The following is a 23,646-nucleotide window of genomic DNA, read 5'->3' as shown; positions in this document are numbered from 1 at the left end:
ACCCATCAGATTGGCCAAATGGCCTGTAGGCTTATCTATGGGGCATTTTCTTGATTAGGGATTGATGTGGGAAGGCCTAGCCCACTGTGGGTGCTGCCATCCCTGGGCAGGTGCTCCTGGGTTGTATAGCAAAGCAAGTTGAGCATATTATTAAGATAATTAACTGGAACCCAGTTTGTGGTCAAGAAAGAGAAATTTCACTATAAATTTGACTAAAAGTAAATGCGATAAATAATTATGAATGACCCAACTAAGATCCATATGTAAAATTGTTACAAAGAAATGACCACCTGGAATCTAAAGGAAAACACAGAAAACTGTATTGTGGGTATCAGTGTGGACAAGAATGCTAGTCAGGCCGGGCGTTGGTGGCGCCCACCTTTAATCCCAGCACTCGGGAGGCAGAGGCAGGAAGATCTCTGTGAGTTCGGGGCCAGCCTGGTCTCCAAAGTGAGTGCCAGGATAGGCTCCAAAGCTACACAGAGAAACCCTGCCTCAAAAAAGAATGCTAGTCAGCCAACTTTCTTAAAACAGTAGCCATGACAAATCTGAGTTGCAGTCCTGTCACAGCAGTAAACCACTTTAGAGTTTAATTTTTCCGAAATGTAGGGCCAGGCATTGGAGGTGCACACCTTTAATCCCAGTACTTGGGAGGCAGAAGCAGGTGGATCTTTGTGAGTTCGAGGCCAGCCTGGTCTACAGAGTTGAGTTCTAGGACAGCCAAGGCAACATGTGGCTGCTCTTGGCCACTAAGTCCAAGTATAGGGTGAAAGCCTGGAGATGTGGATGAACCACAAGACGCCTTGTCCTTTTCTGAGAGAATGTCTCTCACCTTTATTGTGGAGCAGCCTTATATACAAACTTACAAAAACCCCAGGTCAAAGGGTTCACAACAGGATATTGATCCCAATCGGGTGAGGTCAGGAAAACAGGAGGTACCTGTGATTATTCTGGAAAACAACTCTTAGAGACCTCATGGGGGCTGGGTTCCAACATCTCCCCCTTCTTTATATATAACAAAACAGTTACCAAGTAAGAACTATAAGATTTTAACCATTCCATCTTAGTGTGTTACTATAACTATCTATCTTCAACTCCATCAAAGACCATAGAAGGATAATATATAAACTCTAGAACTGACAGAGACATCTTGCTTCCTAGACAGTCACCCAAAGTTTCTTGGTAACCTTGGGGCATCCATCTTTAGCCTACAGGCCACAATGTGTCTGGCAGACTTCTCAGCAAAGCAGGAAATTCTGAACTGTCCAACTGCATTGGCAGTTTGTCTGTCATCTTTTTTCTGTGTCCTGTAGAATGTCTGGCAGACTCTTCCATGAAGCCGGAAACTTTTATGACTGTCCATCTTGTTTCAGCAGTCACTTTCCTGTGGGACCTGCATGTCCAGTTTATAAAGCAACAGTCAGACAGTTAGGCAAGAGCAGCTTCTTGTTCAAATGGCTAGTCTTACCATGTCAAAGGTAAACTTTATTTCTTCAATGCCCATCTTCCTCTCAGATGTATCTGGTGTTCCAGGAGCAGTTGTGTCTCACTGTCAAGAAAAATCCTAAACCATTTAAATGCATATATTCTGTAGGGAGCCGGTTCCTGCATTATCCATTACAATAATGGTGCCTGAATACACCAAGATGTAAATTACTTCACAGGCGCTGGGTAATCTCCATTCCTTTGATCTCTGCCTATCCCGTGGCTCATTTGGCCTGAGGAGCTGAAGCCATTCATAGGGTAACACGTCCCAGGCGGCTGGCCAGCCTTTATAAGGGATGGTTTTCTTGGTTCAGTGTCTCCGCTCTGGTAAGCTTATGCATTAAAGCTTGTCTGCAGAAGGATCCGAGTGTCCTGCGTGTATTTCTTGCTGGCGAGAAAATACAGCACGCGCGGGACATCTGGTGCCGAAACCCGGGAACTTGTTAACATCTCCGGCATCACGGAGACCCCTCTAACAGGGCGGATTCAGAACTGCAGGGTGGTAAGTTCGGAGAGGTATGCTTCATTCTGACACCTTCTTTTTTGACTTTGCTTTTAATTTGCCACCACTATGGGATGGAAAAGCCTTAATTCTAGTCTTTATTCTAATTTTGTTCACATTGGTCTTATATTATGCCCACCGTGGCTGGTGTTCCAGTTCGAGACCAAGCTTACCCCAGGTAGCCTCCAGCATTATGGGCTCTTCAAAACAGAGAGACCTAATTAAAAACTGTCTAGAGATTGAGGCTTGCCGTCCCATGGTAGCAGAGAGTCAAAAAATGCTTAAAGAGGTACAGGATAATATATCAGAAACCGAACGAGATGAGAGAATAGGAGCTCAAAAAAGGAAGGACATGTCCAAGGAAAAAGGCCCTCCCCAGGATATAAAAAAAGGGGGAGAGAAAATAGGGAATAACCGGTCACACCCCGGTAAATTTAAGAGAAATAAAGACTCAAAACCTAGCCTCTGCCCTACAACGAAACTAGAGGCCTTGGAGCTGAGCAGCTCAGACTCTGAGATTTTAGACTCTAGCAAGGAAGCAGAGCTAGAGGAGGAGCTGCCAAAAGTGAAAGCAAATATGAGGCCACCGCCTGTTAATCCAGCGGGTGTGCTTCCATCAGCACCCCCATTATTTGGTACTGACTCTTTTTTACCATTAGAGGAGCGAAGGAAATTGCAGATGGCTTTCCCAGTCTTTGAAAATGAGGGGCAAGAGTACATGCTCCCGTAGACTATAATCAGATTAAAGAATTGGCTGAATCAGTCCGGAAGTATGGGGTCAATGCCAATTTTACAACAATACAAGTAGAAAGACTAGCAAACTATGCTATGACACCCACTGATTGGGAGACAACAGTAAAAGCAGTGCTCCCCAATATGGGACAATATATGGAGTGGAAGGCTCTTTTTTATGATGCAGCCCAGGCACAGGCAAAGGCCAATGTCACAGCAGAAAATGAAAATCAGAGACAATGGACCTTTGAAATGCTGACAGGACAGGGGCCACATGCCCTCAATCAAACTAATTACATTTGGGGCGTATATGCCCAGATATCAGCTGCCGCCATTAAAGCATGGAAGGCATTGACAAAAAGGGATGAATCAGGTGGACATCTTACAAAGATAGTCCAGGGGCCCCAGGAGCCATTCTCAGACTTTGTGGCCAGAATGACAGAGGCCGCTAGCCGGATATTCGGTGATGCAGAACAAGCCATGCCTCTGATTGAACAATTAGTCTTTGAACAAGCAACTCAAGAATGCCGAGCAGCCATAGCCCCCCGGAAAAGTAAAGGTTTACAGGACTGGTTAAAGATCTGCAGAGAACTCGGAGGGCCACTTACTAATGCAGGCTTGGCCGCAGCCATCTTACAAACCCAAAGGCGCCGAAATACGTCTGCCTGCTTTAACTGTGGAAAAACAGGGCACCTTAAAAAGGACTGTAGAGCCCCTGAAAGGATTAGAGAAGTGGAGTTGTGCAGGCGCTGTGGAAAAGGTTATCATAGGGCCAGCGAATGCAAATGCGGGACATAAAAGGTAGGCTTTTACCCCCTAGGGAGGAACCTAAAGCGTCCCAACCAAAAAACGGGCCGCGGGGCCCATGGTCCCAGGGCCCTCAGAAATATGGGAACCAGTTCCGGAAAAGCAACTCAGAGAAGGAAGGGACTCCCGAGGACACTCCGGAGTGGACCTGTGTGCCGCCTCCGACTTCTTATTAATGCCCCAAATGAATGTTCAGCCGGTCCCAATCCAGTCTCCGGGGCCTTTACCCCCCGCTACCATTGGGCTTATTTTGGGCCGAGGTTCCTTGACCTTACAAGGACTCATTGTGTATCCTGGAATCGTAGATCCATATCATAAGGAAGAATTCCAGGTCCTCTGCTCCAGCCCTCGGGGCGTGTTCTCCATAAAGCAGGGAGATAAGATCGCACAATTAGTGCTATTGCCCTCCCCTGGGGATAGAGAGAATTGCACCTCCCGAAAAAGAGCCTTGGGCTCTACCGGTAATGATTCAGCATATCTGGCCATACCCCTAGATGAGAGACCAACTATGAAATTATTGGTTAATGGAAAAGAATTTGAGGGGATTACAGATACAGGGGCTGACAAAAGCATCATTTCATTGCATTGGTGGCCGAAATCCTGGCCTACTGTGACTTCATCACATTCTCTTCAAGGCCTTGGATATCAATCCTCTCCAGCTGTTAGTGCTGCCGCCTTGGTCTGGCGGAGCACCGAGGGCAGGCAGGGACGCTTTACCCCTTATGTCTTGCCCCTCCCAGTAAATCTGTGGGGGCGAGATGTGTTACAAGCCATGGGCATGACCCTGACCAGTGAGTATTCCCCTCAGGCATCAGCTATAATGACAAAAATGGGCTATGTACCAGGAAGGGGCCTGGGCAGAAGGGAGCAAGGTAAAATAGAGCCCATTGAACAAAAAGGGAATCAAAGTAGAAAAGGACTGGGTTTTATTTAGGGGCCATTGAGGCTTCACGACCCATACCATGGAATACAGAGGACCCGGTATGGGTCTCTCAATGGCCATTATCCTCTGAAAAGCTGGAAGCAGTCACAAGACTTATACAGGAGCAAGAACAGTTGGGGCATTTAGAAAGTTCTACTTCTCCCTGGAACAGCCCAATTTTCATTATAAAAAAGAAATCTGGAAAATGGAGGTTGCTCCATGACCTGCGGGCTATTAATAACCAAATGCGCCCTCTGGGCCCTGTCCAGAGAGGCCTCCCTTTGCTTTCTGCGCTACCCCAAAATTGGAAGCTTATTATTATAGATATTAAGGACTGTTTTTTCTCCATCCCCCTCTTTCCTCGGGACCGGCAGAGGTTTGCCTTTACTGTTCCCTCACTCAATCACATGGAACCAGACAAGAGGTACCAATGGAGGGTGCTGCCACAGGGCATGGCCAATAGTCCAACTATATGCCAATTGTATGTCCAAAAGGCATTGGAACCTGTTAGGAAGCAGTTTACATCCATGATTATGATTCACTATATGGATGATATTCTTATCTGCCATAGGAAGATAGAGGTCCTGCAACAAGCCTTCCCCATGCTGGTAGCTGAGTTAAAACAATGGGGACTGGAGATAGCATCAGAGAAGGTCCAGGTCTCAGATACCGGTCTCTTCCTGGGCTCAGTAATTACCCCAACAAAAATAATCCCACAAAAAATAGAAATACGCAAGGATCATCTGAGAACCTTAAATGACTTCCAGAAACTCTTGGGGGATATAAATTGGCTGAGACCCTTTTTAAAGATCCCCTCTGCAGATTTAAAACCCCTTTTTGACATCCTGGAAGGTGAGCCTCATATTTCTTCCCCCAGAAGCTTTACTCCGGCTGCTTGTCAAGCCCTACAAAAAGTGGAAAAGGCCTTGCAGGATGCACAATTGCATCGCATAGATGAGACATTGCCATTCAGCCTATGTGTCTTTAAAACGGCTAAGTTACCGACCGCCGTCTTGTGGCAGCATGGGCCGTTGCTTTGGATTCACCCAAATGCTTCCCCCGCTAAGATCATTGATTGGTATCCGGATGCTGTCGCGCAGCTCGCACTTCGGGGAATAAAAGCAGCTGTCGCTCATTTTGGCAGGGACCCTCATCTCTTGGTTGTACCTTACACCGCTGCGCAAATTCAAACTCTAACAGCTACTTCTAATGACTGGGCGGTGTTGGTTACCTCCTTTTCAGGGAAAATTGATAATCATTTCCCAAAACATCCAATCCTACAATTTACACAAAATCAGGCTATAGTGTTTCCACAGATGACAGCAAAGCATCCAATCCCGAATGGGACGGTGGTTTATACTGATGGTTCCAAAACCGGTGTAGGGGCTTATGTTATAGGAAATAAGGTAGTTTCTAAACAATTCAATGAAACCTCACCCCAGATCGTTGAATGCCAAGTGGTGCTGGAAGTCCTTGAGGCCTTTCCGGGGCCACTTAATATTGTATCAGATTCCTCCTATGTGGTTAATGCAGTCAACCTCCTTGAAACTGCTGGTATAATACGACCCTCCAGCAGAGTTGCAGGTATCTTTCAAAAAATACAAATTACCCTATCAAACAGGAGGTTCCCTGTTTTTGTCACCCATGTTCGAGCACATTCGGGGCTCCCAGGACCTATGTCCTCTGGGAATGATTTGGCAGACCGGGCCACAAAGCTGATGGCTGCCGCCTTGTCCACCCAGATACAAGCTGCACAAGAATTTCATCAGCGCTTTCATGTGACGGCTGAAACCTTACGCCGTCGATTTGCTTTGACAAAGCAGGAGGCTAGACAAATCGTTACTCAATGTAAAAACTGCTGTGAATTTTTACCTGCACCTCATGTAGGAATAAATCCGCGCGGCATTAGGCCGCTGCAGATGTGGCAAATGGATGTTACACATGTTGCCTCCTTTGGAAAGCTCCAATATGTTCATGTCTCAGTGGACACCTGCTCAGGCATAATTTGTGCCACGCCTTTGACAGGGGAAAAGGCCGCGCATGTGATTCAACACTGTTTAGAGGCTTGGGGTGCCTGGGGTAAACCTCATATCCTAAAAACAGATAATGGGCCGGCTTATACCTCTCAAAAGTTCCAGCACTTCTGCAGACAGATGGAAATTACCCATCTAACTGGCCTACCTTATAACCCTCAAGGACAAGGCATTGTGGAACGTGCCCATCGCACACTTAAGTCTTATTTAATCAAACAAAAGGAGGGAATGGGAGCATCCTTACCCTCGGTGCCAAGAGTTGCAATATCCATGGCACTCTTTACCCTTAATTTTCTAAACACCGACGCTCAGGGCCATACAGTGGCCAAGCGCCATACCTCAGAACCTGAAAGGTCAAAGGAGATGGTAAAATGGAAAGATGTCTTAACTGGTCTTTGGAGAGGCCCGGATCCTATTCTCATAAGATCCAGGGGGGCAATATGTGTTTTTCCACAGGATGAAGAAAATCCTCTGTGGATCCCAGAAAGACTCACCCGAAGAGCCTCTTCGGACCTTCAAAAGTCGGAACTCCACCCTCTCCCCGGGAGTTGAGAGCCGCTATTGTTATCCAGATTAACTCCTGTCCTTGGCGGAGAGATTGCCACTGCTTAAGGGGTGGGGGTGGGATTGTTTGATGCAGCCGTTTGCGGATTGATGTTACTTTTGGCTGGCATGTAAGCTCCAGGGCTCAAACCAAGAGATCGCCCAAGCGCTTATATTTTGGCTAACTATGCTTAAGCAATAGGCCGCCGGCCAGACAGCTCTTGCACACCCGGAGCCTAGGCTCATTGCACAGGGTAGAGTGTCTGGTTTGGGCAGCCCCAATGAGGGATGCTGAGCAAAGGCATCGCACAGAGTTGCCTATTATGCAGGCTTCTCTGAGAGGTACGTTGACCTGCATAAGGGTTACCTGCCCGAGACTCCCTTTCCCAGAAAAATGGCAGAGGACAGGTCAAGAGCGCTTCGGGTCAAGCTAACAGCCTGATGGCGACTCTTGTACACAGTCTTAATGTTTGATTTTGGGAAGGTTCAACCTCTGCCTCTATCCCTCAACATATGGGTGACCTATTTGCTTGTAAAAATATAAAGCCTTTTCATTAATTAATAAAAAAAGGGGGATATGTAGGGAGCCGGTTCCTGCATTATCCATTACAATAATGGTGCCTGAAGACACCAAGATGTAAATTACTTCACAGGCGCTGGGTAATCTCCATTCCTTTGATCTCTGCCTATCCCGTGGCTCATTTGGCCTGAGGAGCTGAAGCCATTCATAGGGTAACACGTCCCAGGCGGCTGGCCAGCCTTTATAAGGGATGGTTTTCTTGGTTCAGTGTCTCCGCTCTGGTAAGCTTATGCATTAAAGCTTGTCTGCAGAAGGATCCGAGTGTCCTGCGTGTATTTCTTGCTGGCGAGAAAATACAGCACGCGCGGGACAATATTCCATAGGTCTTTGAATGGTATGAAGAATATCTATATATCTAGAAAACCTAACTAGTATCAACAAATGAAGATCCATTCCAATACAAAGTATCAACAAATGAGCATCCATTTCAATACAAAGTATCATTTATATATCATACTCCTCCTTTTTCCTTTTAAAAGTGATTGACTGTGACCACTACCATTTCTAACTGACCAAATTTAAATGAAAACAAATATTCAGATCACCTGAGCCACTGCTTCAGGGGGTCCTGCCCCATGAAACCATACCACTCTGGAAGCTGGTACCATACCAGCCCTTCACCCTCCATGGAAATAAAAGCAGAAATTTCCCTCCCAAGTAACCTGTACTTTAACAACTGCTGCTCCTTCCCCAGCAATTAAATGATTCAAAGACAACACAATAGCATTCTTTTGTTAACAATCACACATTTACAAACACACTTCATACACACGTGTGGCCACACCATACATACAGAACATACATCTTTTGAACAAAAGTCACAAAGGAGAGGAGGTGTCAGGGATGGCCATCCTTACCATAGGATGTAAGGATGTAAGGATATCTTTGGAGGGTCTTGAGGACTGCCGAATCTTTGTCCATTTCTGTATGGTCTTTTGTAGGGCCTGGGTCTTTTCTTTATCTATTTGGACAAAATCTCCTTTCTTATCCAATGCGACAGATGATGTGGATGGCTCGAGATGAGGGCTCTGGGAGACTGGCTGAAAGTCCAGGGCTTTGTAATTCACATTGGTGCCACTGGATACAGGGGATGAAGACATTGGGTTCTGCATAGGGACATAATTCTCCTCACTGTCTCTGGAGTCTGTATTGGAGATGGAATGGCAGTACTGGGAAGAGCTGGAGTTAAAGGTGTGGTTGACCGTGGACAAAAACTTGGTGACAGGTGTCTTGAAAGGGAGCTCATTGATGACAGTGTTGTTACTCGGGTCAAGGGGTACTGGCTTTGCTTTTTGGCCAGGCTTGAGGTGGATATTGACTGGGGATGGCTGGATCTCGCTTCCTCGGCTGCCAAAGTGATGGGGCATTGTGCTCATGAGGATGTCAGAAACTGGGTCTGTGGGCACATAGTTGTCATCAGAGCTGGCAGTGTCTGATCGACCCACAACAGTCTTTTCTAGAGACTTAGCAGACCAGCAGGCAGTTTCTTCACCTCGTGTTGTATACCTGTAGTCACTAACTGGAGGTCTCTGTTGAGGGCTGCCCCACAGAGGTGTCTTGTGGTGCTGTGGTGGGGGAGCTATGGCTGACTCCACTAGGAGGTCTCCAAATTCCATACACAGGGTGTTGCTGGGTGCCTTGAAGGCAGATAGTGAAGGTCACTATCTGCCACAGACCCTGCTCTGAGCAGGGGCTGACTGGAGCTGCTGAATTCAGCTGGAGAAGAGCAGAGATTCTGACTGACTGAAGAAATGTTTCTCAGGGTGTCAGTGCTCTCTTTAGTTTGACTGAAGCCACAGATCTGGCAGATGCTCTGGACCCACCTATTCCTGTCAGCCTCTGTCTCAGCCACCAGGTAGAAGGTGTGCTCATTGGTAATGATATCAAACCTCTTTTGGAGCTCTTGTTTGTTGAAGGTCAGGGCTACATCCAACTGCGTACAGAAGATTAGGTTGATGATACCCATGGGTTTCTTGGAGTGTTCATTCTTATAGTATTCTAGAACATCTGGGTCACCACACATCTTACCGCTCCACAGGATGAACCAGCATTTCTTCCAAGCATAGCGCCCCAACTTTTTCTCAGGAAGCAATTTCTCCAGCCAGCCTGTGCATACCACATCGTTGCTGGCTGACTGGAGCCCGCAGCAGGCTCAAGTGGACAAAAGCACGGGCTGCTGGGTCAGGTGGCTGCTGGTGGGTAGCTCATGGAAGAGGGATTCCTCAGTGGCGGATTTCCCGCATTTCTTTAATAATTTTCTTAGCATTATTGCTTAATCCAAAGTTAAAATTAAATCTTACCAGTACCTTGTCTCTTTAAACTTTATCTGTGTGATTGACTGTGATCGCTATTCCAATCCAACTCTCCTAGGAGTTGAGGCACCCCTTTTCCAGTGCCTTTGCAGCCCAACTCTCTTAGGAGTTGAGGCACCCCTTCCAGTAACTTTCCAATCCAACTCTCAGGAGTTGAGGCACCCCTTTTCCAGTGCCTTTACAATCCAACTCTCTTAGGAGTTGAGGTACCTATTTTCTAGTACCTTTTGCAATCCACACTCACAACTCCTTACTTGCTTTCCAGCCTTCTGAGGGAGATCTCTCAGGGTCCCCTTTCTTTCCGGATCTCGGTAAAACCTCCATTTGTGGCTGCTCTTGGCCACTAAGTCCAAGTATTAGGCGAACGCCTGGAGATTTGGGTGAACCACAAGATGCCTGGTTCTTTTCTGAGAGAAAAGAACCTCACCTTTATTGTGGAGCAGCCTTATATACAAACTTACAAAAACCCAGGTCAAAGGGTTCACAACAGGATATTGATCCCAGTGGTGTGAGGTCACGGAAACAGGAGGTACCTGTGGTTATGCTGGAAAACAACTCTTAGAGACCCCATGGGGGATGGGTTCCAACAGCTACACAAAGAAATCCTGTCTTGAAAAAAAAAAAAAAAAAAACAAAGTGTTTAGAAGATATCTCCATTGCCTTCTGCTAATCACTCCTCCAGCAGGGTTTTTGTGTGATTCTTCTTTGCTGGTCCAGCTCCTTCTTCACCCATCATGAACTTAAGCACTTAGACCAGGGCACCTTCTGACACCACCAGTTCACAAAACATCACCATCACATTCACCATGGGAAGGCCGTGTTCCAATTTCCATATCCTTTTGAGACAGAGTCAACCTATGCACCCCAGGTTGACCTCGAGTTTCCGGTTCCTCGAGTTTCCGGTTCTCCTAGCTCAACTTACTGGCTTCTCAGTTTCCAAGGAGAAAACTCCTATTTTCAGTCACCTACCCCTAACATGTCCTTCCTGGCCAGCCTCATGGCTTCCCTTTCACAAGATTCTGCCTTGCTAATACATGCCCCGCCTTTGCAATAGTTAACCTTATTTGTCCCATCTTCCTCCCCATAAATAACCAGTTCCTATCACTTCTCAATGTACACCCTGCCTTCTCTAGGATGTACACACTGTTCACTGTGGCATTCACTGATTTTACCCTGTCTGACAGTCTCTATCATCTTCAGCTGTGTACTGTGGCTGCACCATGCAATCACAGATAGCCTCCTATTGTTTAAATCTAACTGAAAGGTAAAAGGTTATTTTTTTCCTTGTCCTTAACTTGGGGCTAAGCTTTCATCTACATCAAACAATAATTCTTTTTTTTTATTAATTTTGTGGGGTTTTTTAAAAAGATTTTTTTTTTCTAAATTAAGGTCATTTTTACTACAGTGACCTAATTTTGATACAAAACTCAATTGTAAGAGGCACATTCATACTTAAATGACAAAGCACAGCTATCAGGCAATTTAAAGGCAGTTACATGTTTTTATTACATAAACACAACATTCCTCATGGCAGCTGATCTTCAGTTTGCTTCTTGCTCTGACAGAAAGTCAAGTGCCTGTAGAAATTCTCTAAGAATGATTTAAGAAAACCAAAACTCCTCTCACACCTCCAAAAATGTTTCCCAATCACATTCTTAAGAAAAATAATAGGTTTTGTTTACTTTAAAATGTAATGTTTTCTTTCAAGGTATAAAAACAGGACTTCTCGATAAGTCCCCTTTGTTTACAAAGTTCTATAAAAATACATAAGGAAGCTTATGTTTGTCTTTTGACTTAATTATTCCAGTTTACCAGAGACACCATGGTATGCAAACTACATTAATCTTGCAGCAATACAATGTCCACATCATCATGAACACCCTGCAACAGTAGTTCTCCTGTGTATGTTACAATCTTTCTTCGTTTTGCAGCTTTCAGAGTTCCCACCAATGCTTCAAAGAGGTTGGCACATCTGTCGTCTTGGAAGAGGACCCCAAACTTCACACTTAACTTTCCATCAGCATCTAATTGCAGAAACACAGCATTAATAAATGTGTCTTGCCTCCATGGATGGTGAACTTGGAACATCTTTGGGAAACATCTCACCAGGGGGGTAACCAAGATTAAAATAAAACACTAAGCCTCTTCCTGCACTCAAGCTTTAGTTCCAGGACATAATAACAGCCAAGGCTGTTACACAGAGAAACCCTGTCTCAAACAAACAAACAAAAACAAAACAAAAAGATACATTCTATGTTAGAGACTTAAAATGTAAAGAGTCTAAATTATTGAAACATTAATAAGGAAACCAAGACACAGAAACATGAGACAAGGTTTCAGTCGTCCAGGGTAGCTTTGACCTCCCAACAGCTGGGATTACAGGCAAATATCATCACAACTAGCTAAATTATACTCTTAACCTCTTCCCAGCACATTTTCAGTCTGTCCATCTTCCAGCTACCTCAAGAAGACCTTAAGGACTGAAATAGAATTTCTTTTTCAATTCAATATTCTCTATACTTGAGCCCAAAGCAGGTGTTCAAGAATCCTTGTTGGATGAAAGAATGTAGATCTCCAAGTAATCACAGTCTCCATTTCATCTTCTCTAACTGGATGAAAAGTGAGGCTTTAAAGATTCAGACTTTTGGGAGGATGGTGGTAGGAGAGGAAGGGAGGGAGAAGGGAACTGAGATTGTCATATAATTCAATCTTGTTTGTAATTCAAATAAAAAAAAAGAACAGCTAAAATAAAATAAAGATTCAGACTTTCAGAGAAACAGATAAAAATTCCTTCATTGACTTCTAGTAGGAGCTTGTATACGTAGGTTAGTCAAAATCACTCCAGGCCCAGCTAAATAGCCATCACATGTCAGAAGATGGCATAGTTCCATATATGCTCTCCAACTCAACCAGTTATCTTTTACCAACAGTAAAGTCAAGGTGTTCCTGTAAGGCTTCGAATTTTAAGTAATTTCATGCATATGGATGTTATGATAATTTTCTTGTTTTCTAATTTGTAAAACTGCTCATTTTGAAATGGAGCTTCAGGTCAACAGAGTAGAACACTGACACTCTTTAGGAGTGCAAAGCTTAGAATTTTAAAACCAGCTGAACCTGACCAATGAGCACCAGGTTGACGTGAATAAGAGCATTCTACAAATTTTTGGAAATATACTCTTAACAATCCAAGCAGCATACTAACTCTTAAGTAATATGACCCTACTAGAGCTGGAGAGGCCCAGGAGATGTGGGAGAGGGACACAAGGAGGGGTGGCACCAGTGAAAATGAGACCTCCTCAGACTTGCATCAAGTAGGTGTCGTGAGTGGGTAAGAGAATACTGGAGTTAGGAAAAAATTTCATTTGACTGGGAACCTAAATATTAATAAATTATAGTCTCCAATGTGTTCTACATAAACATCAATTCATTCCCATTCAAAGTTCACCTGACATGTCCCTCCTCAACTAACCTGCCTACACTTCTACACATCCAAGTCCCACCTACTCAAGGCTTAACCAAGTAAATGCTCCCACCTCTACAGTTATCAATAATCCATTGCACTGAACAATACTGAACTGAAGGCCAGCACTTCATAGTCTAGCAAGCCATGTTTTCCTGATAATTGCCTCACCAACTTGAGCTATTTTCATCAATTAAGTAATAAGATGCTTGAAGAAAAGGAACATGCCTATGTCACTTGTGTTATACCCAGCTTGGCACATATGGGAGAGCAACATCAGTCAGTGACAAGATAACTAAACGCATGTGACTGTGACCTCTGCAACACTTCCCTATATCTTTATCTTGACATTTCAGCTATGATGTCAAAGTAAAAGGAGGAGGAAGCTGGGACTGTTCAGTGGTGGAGTACCTACTTAGCATGTCTGAGAGCATGAATTCTATCCCAGGACTACCAAAGGGAGCAAGGAATAATGTCACCCAAAGATAACCCATATTCTAATCTGCACAACTTGTGAATACCTTATCTTACTAGGCAAAAGGAATTTTTTTCAAATGTGATTAAATAAACACTCTAAAATGGGGCATTCTTCTGGATTATCTGGATCCAATTAGTGGAATCCTAAGAGTTCTTGAGAATGGGAGAGTGAGGTAGAGCAGTGCATTGTGAGGACACCCAACACCAGCAACAGTGTGGGTAGAAAGAGAGCGGTGAGCCAAGGAATGCAGGCAGCTCCAGAAGCTAGTGAAAGGAAGGAACTGCATGCAGTCTCCTCAAAACCCTCCAGAAGGAACTGAAGCCAGCCAGCACCTGGATCTGAGCCTGGAAAGACCCTCATGGGACACCTGAACTACACAAAATAGGAAATGTGTCCTGGTATTAAATATCCCGCTTTACCATTGCTAAGTCTGTGGTTAACTGGCTACAGCAAGAATAGAAAACCAGTGCAGGGGGTTGGGGAGATAGCGGTACAAGCATGGGGGCTTGAATTCAATTACCAGAACCAATGTTAGAAGGGGGAAGGGGTGCACACTGAGAAGGTAAAAACAGAGGGATTCTGGGGCTCATTAGCCAGCCAGCTTAGGCTATTTGGTGAGCTCCAGGTCCCAACTGAGAGACCTTGTCTCAAAAAAGAACTCAAGGAGTCCCAAGGAATGACACCGAGATTAACCTTTGGCTTCTGCATGCATGTACACAGCCATGTACATACACACAGATAGATAAGGAAGACATCTAATATAAGAGATAACATTTCTAAGAGGAATCAAGCTGTAATGGCATGGCTTTTCTTTTGAGACAGAATTTCATTGTACAGTTTCATTGTGATCCTCCTGCCTCGGCTGAAATTACAAGGGTGCAATGTTTGTTTATGAGATACTCTGAAACATTAGTTTTCATTTATATGATGTTTAAAACTTTGAATTCCATTATTCTAGTTGATGCTGAAAATGTCCATTGTTCTTATATCCACTATGCTCCCCAATCCTTGCACTTCTCAGATGTAGCAAATACCTCACGCTACAAGTAAAGCCATTTCAGTACAACTTGGGAGAAAGACACTAATTCACCAGTTTTACACATTGCTGTCCACACAATAGCTGCTTGGCCACTGAAGACAAAGATACCAAAAAAGATCTAAAAGTTCATTTACTTTACTATCATGTTTCGAATTGTATAAATCCCAAGAACTTAGAGAAAATAAAGACAATTGTGATGACTATTCATGGTTGTCAACTTGACTACATCTAGAATTAGCTCAAGTAAAACTTAAGTGGCTAGGTACACCTGTGATTTTTTTTTTTTTCTTAAATCATTTGAAGTGGGAAGAACCACTTCTAATCCAGATCTTTTGAGATGGGAAGACCCACCTTTAATCTGGGCCACACCTTCTGGTGGCAGCCAATATCAATATAAAGGGTATGGAAGAGGGAAGCTTATTCTCTTTGCCTTCTTTTTCTCACTGGCAAGTCCAATGCTTCACTGGCATTCACAGAGCCTACTTTTTCATGGTTCTGGAGTATACTGAAGACCAGCTGAGACATCCAGCATCATGGACTTAATAACTACAGGATTCTTGGATCTTCCATTAGTAGACAGCCATTGTTGGACTAGCTGGACCACAGCCTGTAAGCCATTCTAATAAATCCCCTTTCTGTACTTACATAGGTTCATTCTATAGATTTTCTTCCTCCAGAGAGGCCTGACTAATAGAAAAATTTAGTGTAATTGCAGTCTAAGTCTATAGTGACTTATAAATTTATAAAATGGTGGCAAAAATAAAGTAGAAAACAAAAATTTTAAGAAAAACAAATTCGCCGGGCAGTGGTGGCGAACGCATTTAATCCCTGCACTCGGGAGGCAGAGGCAGGCGGATCTCTGTGAGTTCGAGACCAGCCTGGTCTACAAGATCTAGTTCCAGGACAGCCTCCAAAGCCACAGAGAAACCCTGTCTCAAAAAAACAAAAAAACAAAAAAAGGAAAAAAAAAAAAAGAAAAAAAAATTCAAGCTAACTCAAACACCAGACTTTAAACCAAACAAAGGAAGCTCAGTGAGGTTTTTTTTTTTTTTTTTCAATTCAAAAATAAGTAAATAAAACATCTCAACTTTTGTCTGCCTCAGAAACCTGACAACCCAACAGCACTGTGTCTCAAACACTCCTTGAAGGCTAAGAGCATTACTACCTCAGGCTGTGGGCAGTGTGTCACTGTGTCCTAAGTCCTGGGCAGCTTCTCCAGAATGCCCATGTTGGGGTATCCTCAGAAGAAACACTCTGTGTTAGAATACTTACTTTTAGAACCCAGGCGATGAATTTCCTCCACTAAGAGGTTAACCTCATGATCCACATTCATTGCTGACTGAAAGAGAAAAGAAGTCTACGTTACAGCCATTTCTATACTCTCTCAGGCACACAGCCACCCAAGGGCCCTTTCTCTTTTTCATGCAGGATTTGTCACCATTACTGACCACACCCCTTCTCTACTTGTGTGAAGTATAGTGCACTAATATAGCTCCAGCTCCTCCTCTACCTACATAACTTACCTCTCTGCTGCCTCACTCCTGTGACCTACTGGCTAGCAGGGAGAAGATGGTCTCTCTCCTCAAAACAGTATTACTCCATGTACATCTTGTCACAGAGTCCTGCTAAGCACCACAACTGCAAAGGGTAACAGGATCCATGCTCAAGGCAGAGAAAGGCCTCCAACGAACAGCAATATGGCAAGCACTCTCTGGGTGCTGGGTCCAAGGCATTACCAACAGGCCCCTCCTTAGAGATAACGGGGAAGGTAGATCAATGGAGAAAAAATGGAAAATTATGTCCATACAAAGGTAAAAGTAAATGGAAAATTGTGGAGACAAAGGAGAAAGCACAAGGCACAGCTTTGGCAAGCACTGAACTAGGAGATGGAGATGCCAAGATAAAATACATGCTCCCTGTTCTTCAGGAGTCCCGGGTCTAGTAGTGATACAGACCCATGCCAAGACCACCTGAATGCCCTCAGGTCAGTGCAGTGATAATGTCCAGTCCACATACAGAGCATCACACCCTTCTCCTGATTCTGCCCATGAAAACTGCACTGCACAGCTTGTAGTGAAGTGTGTTCATTTCCCATCACAAAGAGTCCAGACTAATAAGAGCTGAGCCTGCTAAGTCATGCTAAATCCTGTGTGACTCGATAAGTGTTTCACAGGCTGGATTCTGGCCCCGGTTCCAGCCTCCTCCACTGCACACTTGAATGCTAAGCTGCAGCTACAGGAGTCTTTCAATTCCTCAAATATCCCTGGCCATACCGCCAGCCTTCTCTGCATGCTTTTTTCCGCTCAGGCTATTGCCATTCCCTTCCTAAGGCTCATGAGTCAGGCCCAGCTTGGATAGAACATTCTCCACAAAGCATTCCATAATCTGAGGAGAGCTGCCCTACTGGTTGTTCCCACTGCACCGTATGCCTCTTTTATTTCACTCCAGTGGAGTTACTGGTTTCTGGGCTTTCCTCACTAGAAGGTAGATTCTCACTAGAAGGGATCCGACTTAGATAATCCTTGTTAGCATGCCTGGCACCAAGAGGAGAGGTTAAACAAATGCTGTTTCATGAACTAACAAGAATAAGAAGACGGATGAGGGGATAGAACTCCACCGGCAGGGACCAGCAAGTATGAGTGACTATGCAGGATGGCATCAATTCAATCTGCTTTCACAAGAGAAATTCTCCAGCCTAAATAACAAGCTAAAAGGTGGAGCTGTGTTACCGTTTTCATTAAGGTGATGACTTGAAATAACTTCATCCAGATGGATTATTACTAATTCCTGGTAGCGTTTAAAATAAGAGTGACATCTACACCTGCTTAAAGGATACTGATTGGGACACCAGATTTTCTTTTCTATCAGCTAATAATTAAAGTGCCACTACCATCTGCTGTTATTTGCATAAGCATTGTAATTGAAGAGATTGATGCTGCAATGAAATGCAAAATCTTCACTTAAATGAACTCTCTAAAACTTACTATTAATAATTATACTGTCCGAGCCTGTTGTGGTGATGCATGCCTTTAATCCCAGCGCTTGGAAGGCAGGGGCAGGCAGATTTCTGTGAGTTTAAGGCCAACCTGGTCTACAAAATGAGTACCAGACAACCAGGGCTACACAGAGAGACCCTGTCTCAAAAAAAAAAAAAAATACCGTCCAACTATATTAGGGACTTTTATGTTGGTGAAAGCATAATTATGTAATCCAAGGCACAGTTTAAGTGATACTAAGAAGCTGAAATATCTCTAGAGGATATAGAATAATGGTGGAAATAAATGGCCAGTGGCTATTTTGTGGGGCCAGTACTGACTCCCCACTCTGGAACAAGCATTCTGAGTGCTGTCTGAGGACAGTACTTCCCTCTCCACTCTACAGCCATGTGTGTGGACAAAGCAGTACCCTCAGCTCCAGAAGTGACTCAGAGTCTCTAGCATTGGTTAGAGGTACCAGGTTCCTCATCTGAGTCAATTTATATAGTTCTTTTATTTTTAAGCTTTTAGAAAAAAAAATATTTATTTGGGGGAGTGCACATATGTGGAGGTCCGAGAACAAATACTCTCATTCAAAATAGTCAAGTTCAACCCCAAGATTTTGCTAGACTATTAGTAAATAACACCCTTTCCACTGAATTTACAAACCAGTGTAAATGGTTACTCTATAGGAAGACCCGGCTAAAAACCCAACAGAAGGAAAATCTAAGCCTCAAAATGACTTAGCCTGTCCCTGATCCTGGATGCTCTGGTTATATGAACCAAAGACATTTTCTCTGTTTATAATGTATTGTGCTTTGTATGAATTTCCATTACTTGTATGTTGAAGAATATTGATCCAAAAAGTTAGCTTAATGAACTGTTATTTAAAAAAAAAAAAGAAAAGAAAACAGAAAACAACATCCTTGTAATGTATTTAGATACATAGTCTTGATTGGTATTGTTCTGTTGGTTAGGATAAACAGATACAACAGAAAAGCAGATTTGGAGAGTGGAGGAATGGCTTTGCAAGCATGAGGTTCCTGAGTTTGAGCCCGAGAACCTCCATAAAACTGTTGGGTCTGGTAGCACCTATGACTATAATCCCAGAGATGGAGAGGCATGGGGGGGCACCCTGCTCCATGGACAACCAATCTAGTTTAATCGTGGGCTCCAGGCCAATGAGAGAACCTATCTCAAAGAGGTAGGTGGCTGGCATTCTTGAGGATGACACCTGAGTGATCCTCCGGTCTCCATGTGCAAACACACACACACACACACACACACACACACACACACACACACACACACACACACTTGCATGTGTACCTGAACACACACTTTCAAGATGTGCCTGCTGTGCACAGGCAATGCCCACATATGTATGCAGGGGTGGGGGGAACGACACAAGACAAGATTTGGAAGCCATTTAAAAATTCTCTACAAAACTGCCCTGTTTCAGGAAGTAAGAGTTTGTGAGAATGAAGAAAACAAAAAAACAAAAAAACAAAAGAAGCCAACCTGGACTGAAGGGAGAATGAAAGACTCAAGGTTAGAGACTTCTGATTCCCCTGCCTGTACATTTCTCTCCCCGTCATCATTCTGTCACACTCTCTACCTCTGACACCAGGAAGATACTTCAGACTTATATCTCATTTAACAATAAGAAACAAAAAAGAAGGCCATCTGTTATGTGCAATGTGCATAATGGCTTGCATTAAAATGGGCACTCATGCAGTTTTAAGGAGGGAAGGCAATAGGCATTTCTTCATAATTAATTACACACCAGGCTCCTTCTCTGAGTTCATTCATGTAATTCTTTTATTTTTTTAAATCTTTTTTGCATTTATTTTGGGAGAACATGAATATGGAGGTCAGAGACAACTTGTGCGTTTCCCATGTGGACCCCAGGGATCAAACTCTGGTCATCTGGAGCGCCTTTGAGCACTAATCCATTCAGCTACCCTAATTCATGGAATTCTAAGAACCCTACAAAGTACTTATCCCCTTTTATGGAGAATGAAACAAGCTCACAATGGTTAATGCCACAAAGCGCCATTCCTAACACATCACTTTGCCACTTCTTCCCCTTCTTTTGCTATTATGCAAATGAACCTAATATAATAGTGTATTCTTATGTAATATCATATACTGAGTACTTATTAAGGCGGATCGTTTACAAAGCAAGAAAAGGCTCCCTGTCTGGACCCCTATGAACAGGAAAATAATAGATTAATACTGCTAGCATACACAATTTGGCATGTTTTGGTCATTTATTATGGGGTGGGACAAAGAAGAAAATATTCACATTATTCAATCTTTGGATGACCCATGGCAGTCTAAACGCAGGACAGAAACCTTCGGCTGGAGTGAGCGACATCAAGAACAATGAGAGGTCATAAGCAGAGCAAGCCTACGAAAAAGAGCCTGTCTGTGAGCGGCAGGGCCAGAAGGATGGCAGTGGCAGATGTTAGCCGGGCCGCCTAACTATCACAGACTCTAATTAGGCTGTCTGAGTGGGACTCACAAAGAGTAGGGCTGTGGCAAACGCTGGAAAGCTCCCTCAATGCACATTTGGAGAGGTCTGTCAGGAGCGTCCTCCAGTTAGGTTCTAAAACTCCAAAGGCAGTAGATAAAGGAAATAAAGCCTACTGGAGTCGCCTCCCTTAGGAATCAGCAGCCAACTTTACAGGCTTGCTGGGCTCTCTTCCAGCCTCATGTCTATCGCTAACAGCTGGCGCGGGTCAAAGGCTGACCACCCGGTACCTTTCTCCTTATTCGCTGAATCCAGCACACTCCATATTTGGTCATCCCTCCTACAAGTTTGAGGTCTTGCCAAAAAGGGTCCCCAAATCCTGGGGCCTGCGGGTACCACTCGCTCACCCCTTAACTGGTGGCACCGGGGTATGGAGCCCAGGAACACTGGAAGGGCTTAGTCCGGAGGCCTTTGTCTCCACAACTTACCCGAGGGCACTGCCCGGGGACCCCACGAGTCCCGCGTCCCCTCACTCACCCGCCCTCCGCACTGCAGAGGGCAATGTCCTGACGCCACTTCATTCCTCCGGGATCCCCTCCAGCCCTTCCCCACCCAGCTCTGCAGAACCGCATCACGAACCGACGCCAAGTGCAAAACCCACACATTGCAACGCTGCAAACATCGGTTCGGGCTGCTCCTTTCCCGGTCCGCCCCGCCCGGCAAAACGTCACGTGAGCCCAGTGCGGAAGTGTGCCGGCCGAGTGGGGTGCCCGCGAGTGGGGCACGGGAGGGGGGGACGAGGAGCATGCCCACCGCCCCTCCAGCAGCACCTTAGGGTCCCACCCGGGGCTCGACCCCCGAGACGTTGGGTCTACCCTTTCCTCCCCGGACTCGCTCACCTCTCCGATTGCTTCCTTCTTCACGGAAGAACTGATGCCGTGTGGGTCTGGACCCAGTTCTCGGCTTCCGCGCTCTGGGGAGGAACAAGCTGAAGAAGGAAGTGGCCCCGGCGAAGAGAAAGGCTGCCGTGGAAGAGGGAGGGGACAAGGAGAGGCGTGGGAGACAAGTGAGACTAAGTGCTCTCTGGAAAGGGGCCGCCCACTCCTCCGGGACACGCCTAGGAGGAGGCACCCAGAGCAGATGCCAGAGCTGGAGGCAGGCTTCTGTACCCAAAGTACTATCACCTCTCTCCATCCTACTCAGTCAGCACCCGCACCCCAATGCATATGATACTGGGCATTGATTTCCTGCCAGGATATCTTACCAAATAGGAGAGAAAGCGCCCCACTGTGCTGAATATTGAGGTCTCCTAGGAAAAGCGTGACTAACATAGGTTCTGTGTGCCAGGAACATGAGGCTCAAAACACACACACACACACACACACACACACTTGGACAAACCTGATTCTTTTTTTTTTTTTTTTTTTAGTTCAAGTTAGGGAACAAGCTTGTTTCACATGTAAGTCCCTTCTCCCTCTCCCTCCCCTCACACCCATCTCTCCTCCCCCACCCACAACCTACCCCCCATCCCATCCACCCACCCTTCCCCTGTGCTGGGCCTGGGCCCTTCCCCATGTGTCCAGGGCCAGAGTGTATCCCTTCATGTGGGATGGGCTCTCAAAGTCCCTTCTTACACCAGGGAAAAATACTAATCTACTACCAGAGGCTCCCTGAAGTGCAGAGGCCTCCTTATTGGCATCCATGTTCAGGGGTCTGGATCAGTCTTGTACTGGCCTCCCAGACAGCATCTGGGGTCGAGTGCTCTCCCTTGTTCAGGCCAACTGTTCCTTAAAATAGTGGTTAGATGCCACGAAGTAGGTGGCAATGCCTTAACCGTATTCGTGTTGTTAGGCCCAAGGGCCTCTTCCATCCTTGTCAAGGGGAGTGCTAACCTTCTCTCCTTTCATACAACACCAAACCCGATTCTTGGTCTTGGGTCAGAACAGATTTGCTTCTCTCCATTGTTTCCTACATTTAGCTTCATAATTCAAATTATTCAAATCTTCTTTATTTCCATCACATGTGTGTAATATACTTGCCCTACCCAGAGTTTTCAAAAAAGAAAGTCAACCCAAATTAGTTTTACAGTAGTTTCAACTGTAACTACGAGGGAAATTTCTCTCTCTAACCCCAATTCATTGTCCAAGTCACCAGCGTTTTTTAGTAGCCTATGCCTTTAATTCCAGCACTCCACAGGGGCAGGCTGATCTTTGCGAGTTCAAGGCCAGCCTGGTAGACATAGTGGGTTCCAGTACAGCTATGTAGAGAGACTCTGTCTCAAAAAGTCAAGTCTTTGCCAACTCACAAACTGACTCTTCAAGAGCAAGTATCTACCAGGTCTCACCAAACAGGAAGCTTAGCAGTTGTCCCACAACTCTGGTGGAAGTCTAATCATTAAGACCAATTGAAGTCTCCCTTGGAAATTTAAGACGATGAATCTGGAGTCACCATCTGGGTGGAAGCTGAAAAAGGCCAGATCCAGACAGAGGCCCACAATGGGTGGAGTTAGGTGGAGGCGTTAGGGAGGTGGTGAGGTCGAAGGACAGTCTGTGAAAAGCTGCTGCGACTGTGATACTAGGAGGGTCACAAAGTCCTGCTTGCTTTCAGGGGATGTGGGAGTAACTGCTGAGGCATGCACTCCCCAAGCCATGGCCTAGCTGCCCTACAAGGTCAAGGTCTGCAGTGTGAGTGTGGACCTGAATGGGTTGCTGTTCTGTAACTGTCCAGAAAACCTGCAAATTCTTCTGTTTCTCATATCAGATGAAGATTAAGGTAACTCCAAGATTCTTTAAGGCTCGTTTTTGTCCTCTCAGAAGCTGAAAATTTACAATTTGTGTCTTTCAAAGTATACATAATGCAAAAACTTGTTGTGAAAGAAAAATACCATATTTATCAACTCCCCAAGCAAGGCCACACTTCAAGGCCATCTACACTGTTGAATTGCTTCCATTATAATGAAACAATTTCCCCATACTCTGTGAGCCAGGGAAAAAAATAAAATAGATTATTTTTACTAAGTAAATAAAAATTGTTCCTTTAGTACTTAATTTACTCTCAGCCTGGCAGGTGGTGTGCACATGCGAGCCCACCAAGGCAGGTGGGGTTAGGAGGATCAGGAATCCAAGGTCAAACACAAAGCAAGGGAAGGCCAGTCTGGGCTGATACCTTACCTCAAAATAATAATTAACTAATTAATTAATGAAATTATTTACTTTTTAAAAATATGCTATTTGTACATATGATCCAGGTAGTCTACAGAAGTACTAATAAACTTCATATTAACCTACTGAATGAGGAACTGT

General features: G+C 44.8%; 2 protein-coding genes and 1 non-coding gene across 3 annotated transcripts; 1 reads left to right on the top strand and 2 right to left on the bottom strand.

The window, feature by feature from the left end:
• The first annotated feature begins 2,231 nt into the window (after positions 1–2,231).
• LOC113834239 (igE-binding protein-like) lies at positions 2,232–3,841 on the top strand. The gene is given in 3 exon segments (XM_027401963.2): positions 2,232–2,688; positions 2,691–3,503; positions 3,506–3,841. Coding segments are annotated over 3 exon segments (1,455 nt in total). The 5' UTR covers positions 2,232–2,243; the 3' UTR covers positions 3,703–3,841.
• A 7,553-nt stretch (positions 3,842–11,394) lies between these two features.
• Abracl (ABRA C-terminal like) lies at positions 11,395–21,441 on the bottom strand. The gene is made up of 3 exons (XM_027401961.2): positions 21,244–21,441; positions 16,166–16,232; positions 11,395–11,940 (listed from the first exon to the last, which is right to left on the bottom strand). The coding sequence occupies exons 2-3, from the start codon at positions 16,224–16,226 to the stop codon at positions 11,756–11,758; spliced, it is 246 nt and encodes an 81-aa protein (XP_027257762.1). The 5' UTR covers positions 16,227–16,232; positions 21,244–21,441; the 3' UTR covers positions 11,395–11,755.
• A 691-nt stretch (positions 21,442–22,132) lies between these two features.
• Positions 22,133–22,258, bottom strand: LOC113834261. The gene has a single exon (XR_003482661.1). It is a non-coding gene; the product is annotated as a U6atac minor spliceosomal RNA (small nuclear RNA).
• Between the last annotated feature and the right edge of the window lie 1,388 nt (positions 22,259–23,646).

The sequence above is a fragment of the Cricetulus griseus genome, chromosome 2 (genome assembly GCF_003668045.3).
Source record: "Cricetulus griseus strain 17A/GY chromosome 2, alternate assembly CriGri-PICRH-1.0, whole genome shotgun sequence".
Lineage (NCBI taxonomy): Eukaryota > Metazoa > Chordata > Mammalia > Rodentia > Cricetidae > Cricetulus > Cricetulus griseus.
Note: the sequence above shows the minus strand (reverse complement) of the source record. Positions and strands in the feature narration are given on the sequence as shown.

Excerpts from the sequence above, each read along its gene's own strand:
- Abracl (XM_027401961.2), bottom strand. The coding sequence starts at position 16,226 with ATGAATGTGGATCATGAGGTTAACCTCTTAGTGGAGGAAATTCATCGC. Across the intron at positions 11,941-16,165 it reads TCATCGCCTGGGTTCTAAAA|ATGCTGATGGAAAGTTAAGT; the intron begins GTAAGTATTCTA and ends TTCTGCAATTAG.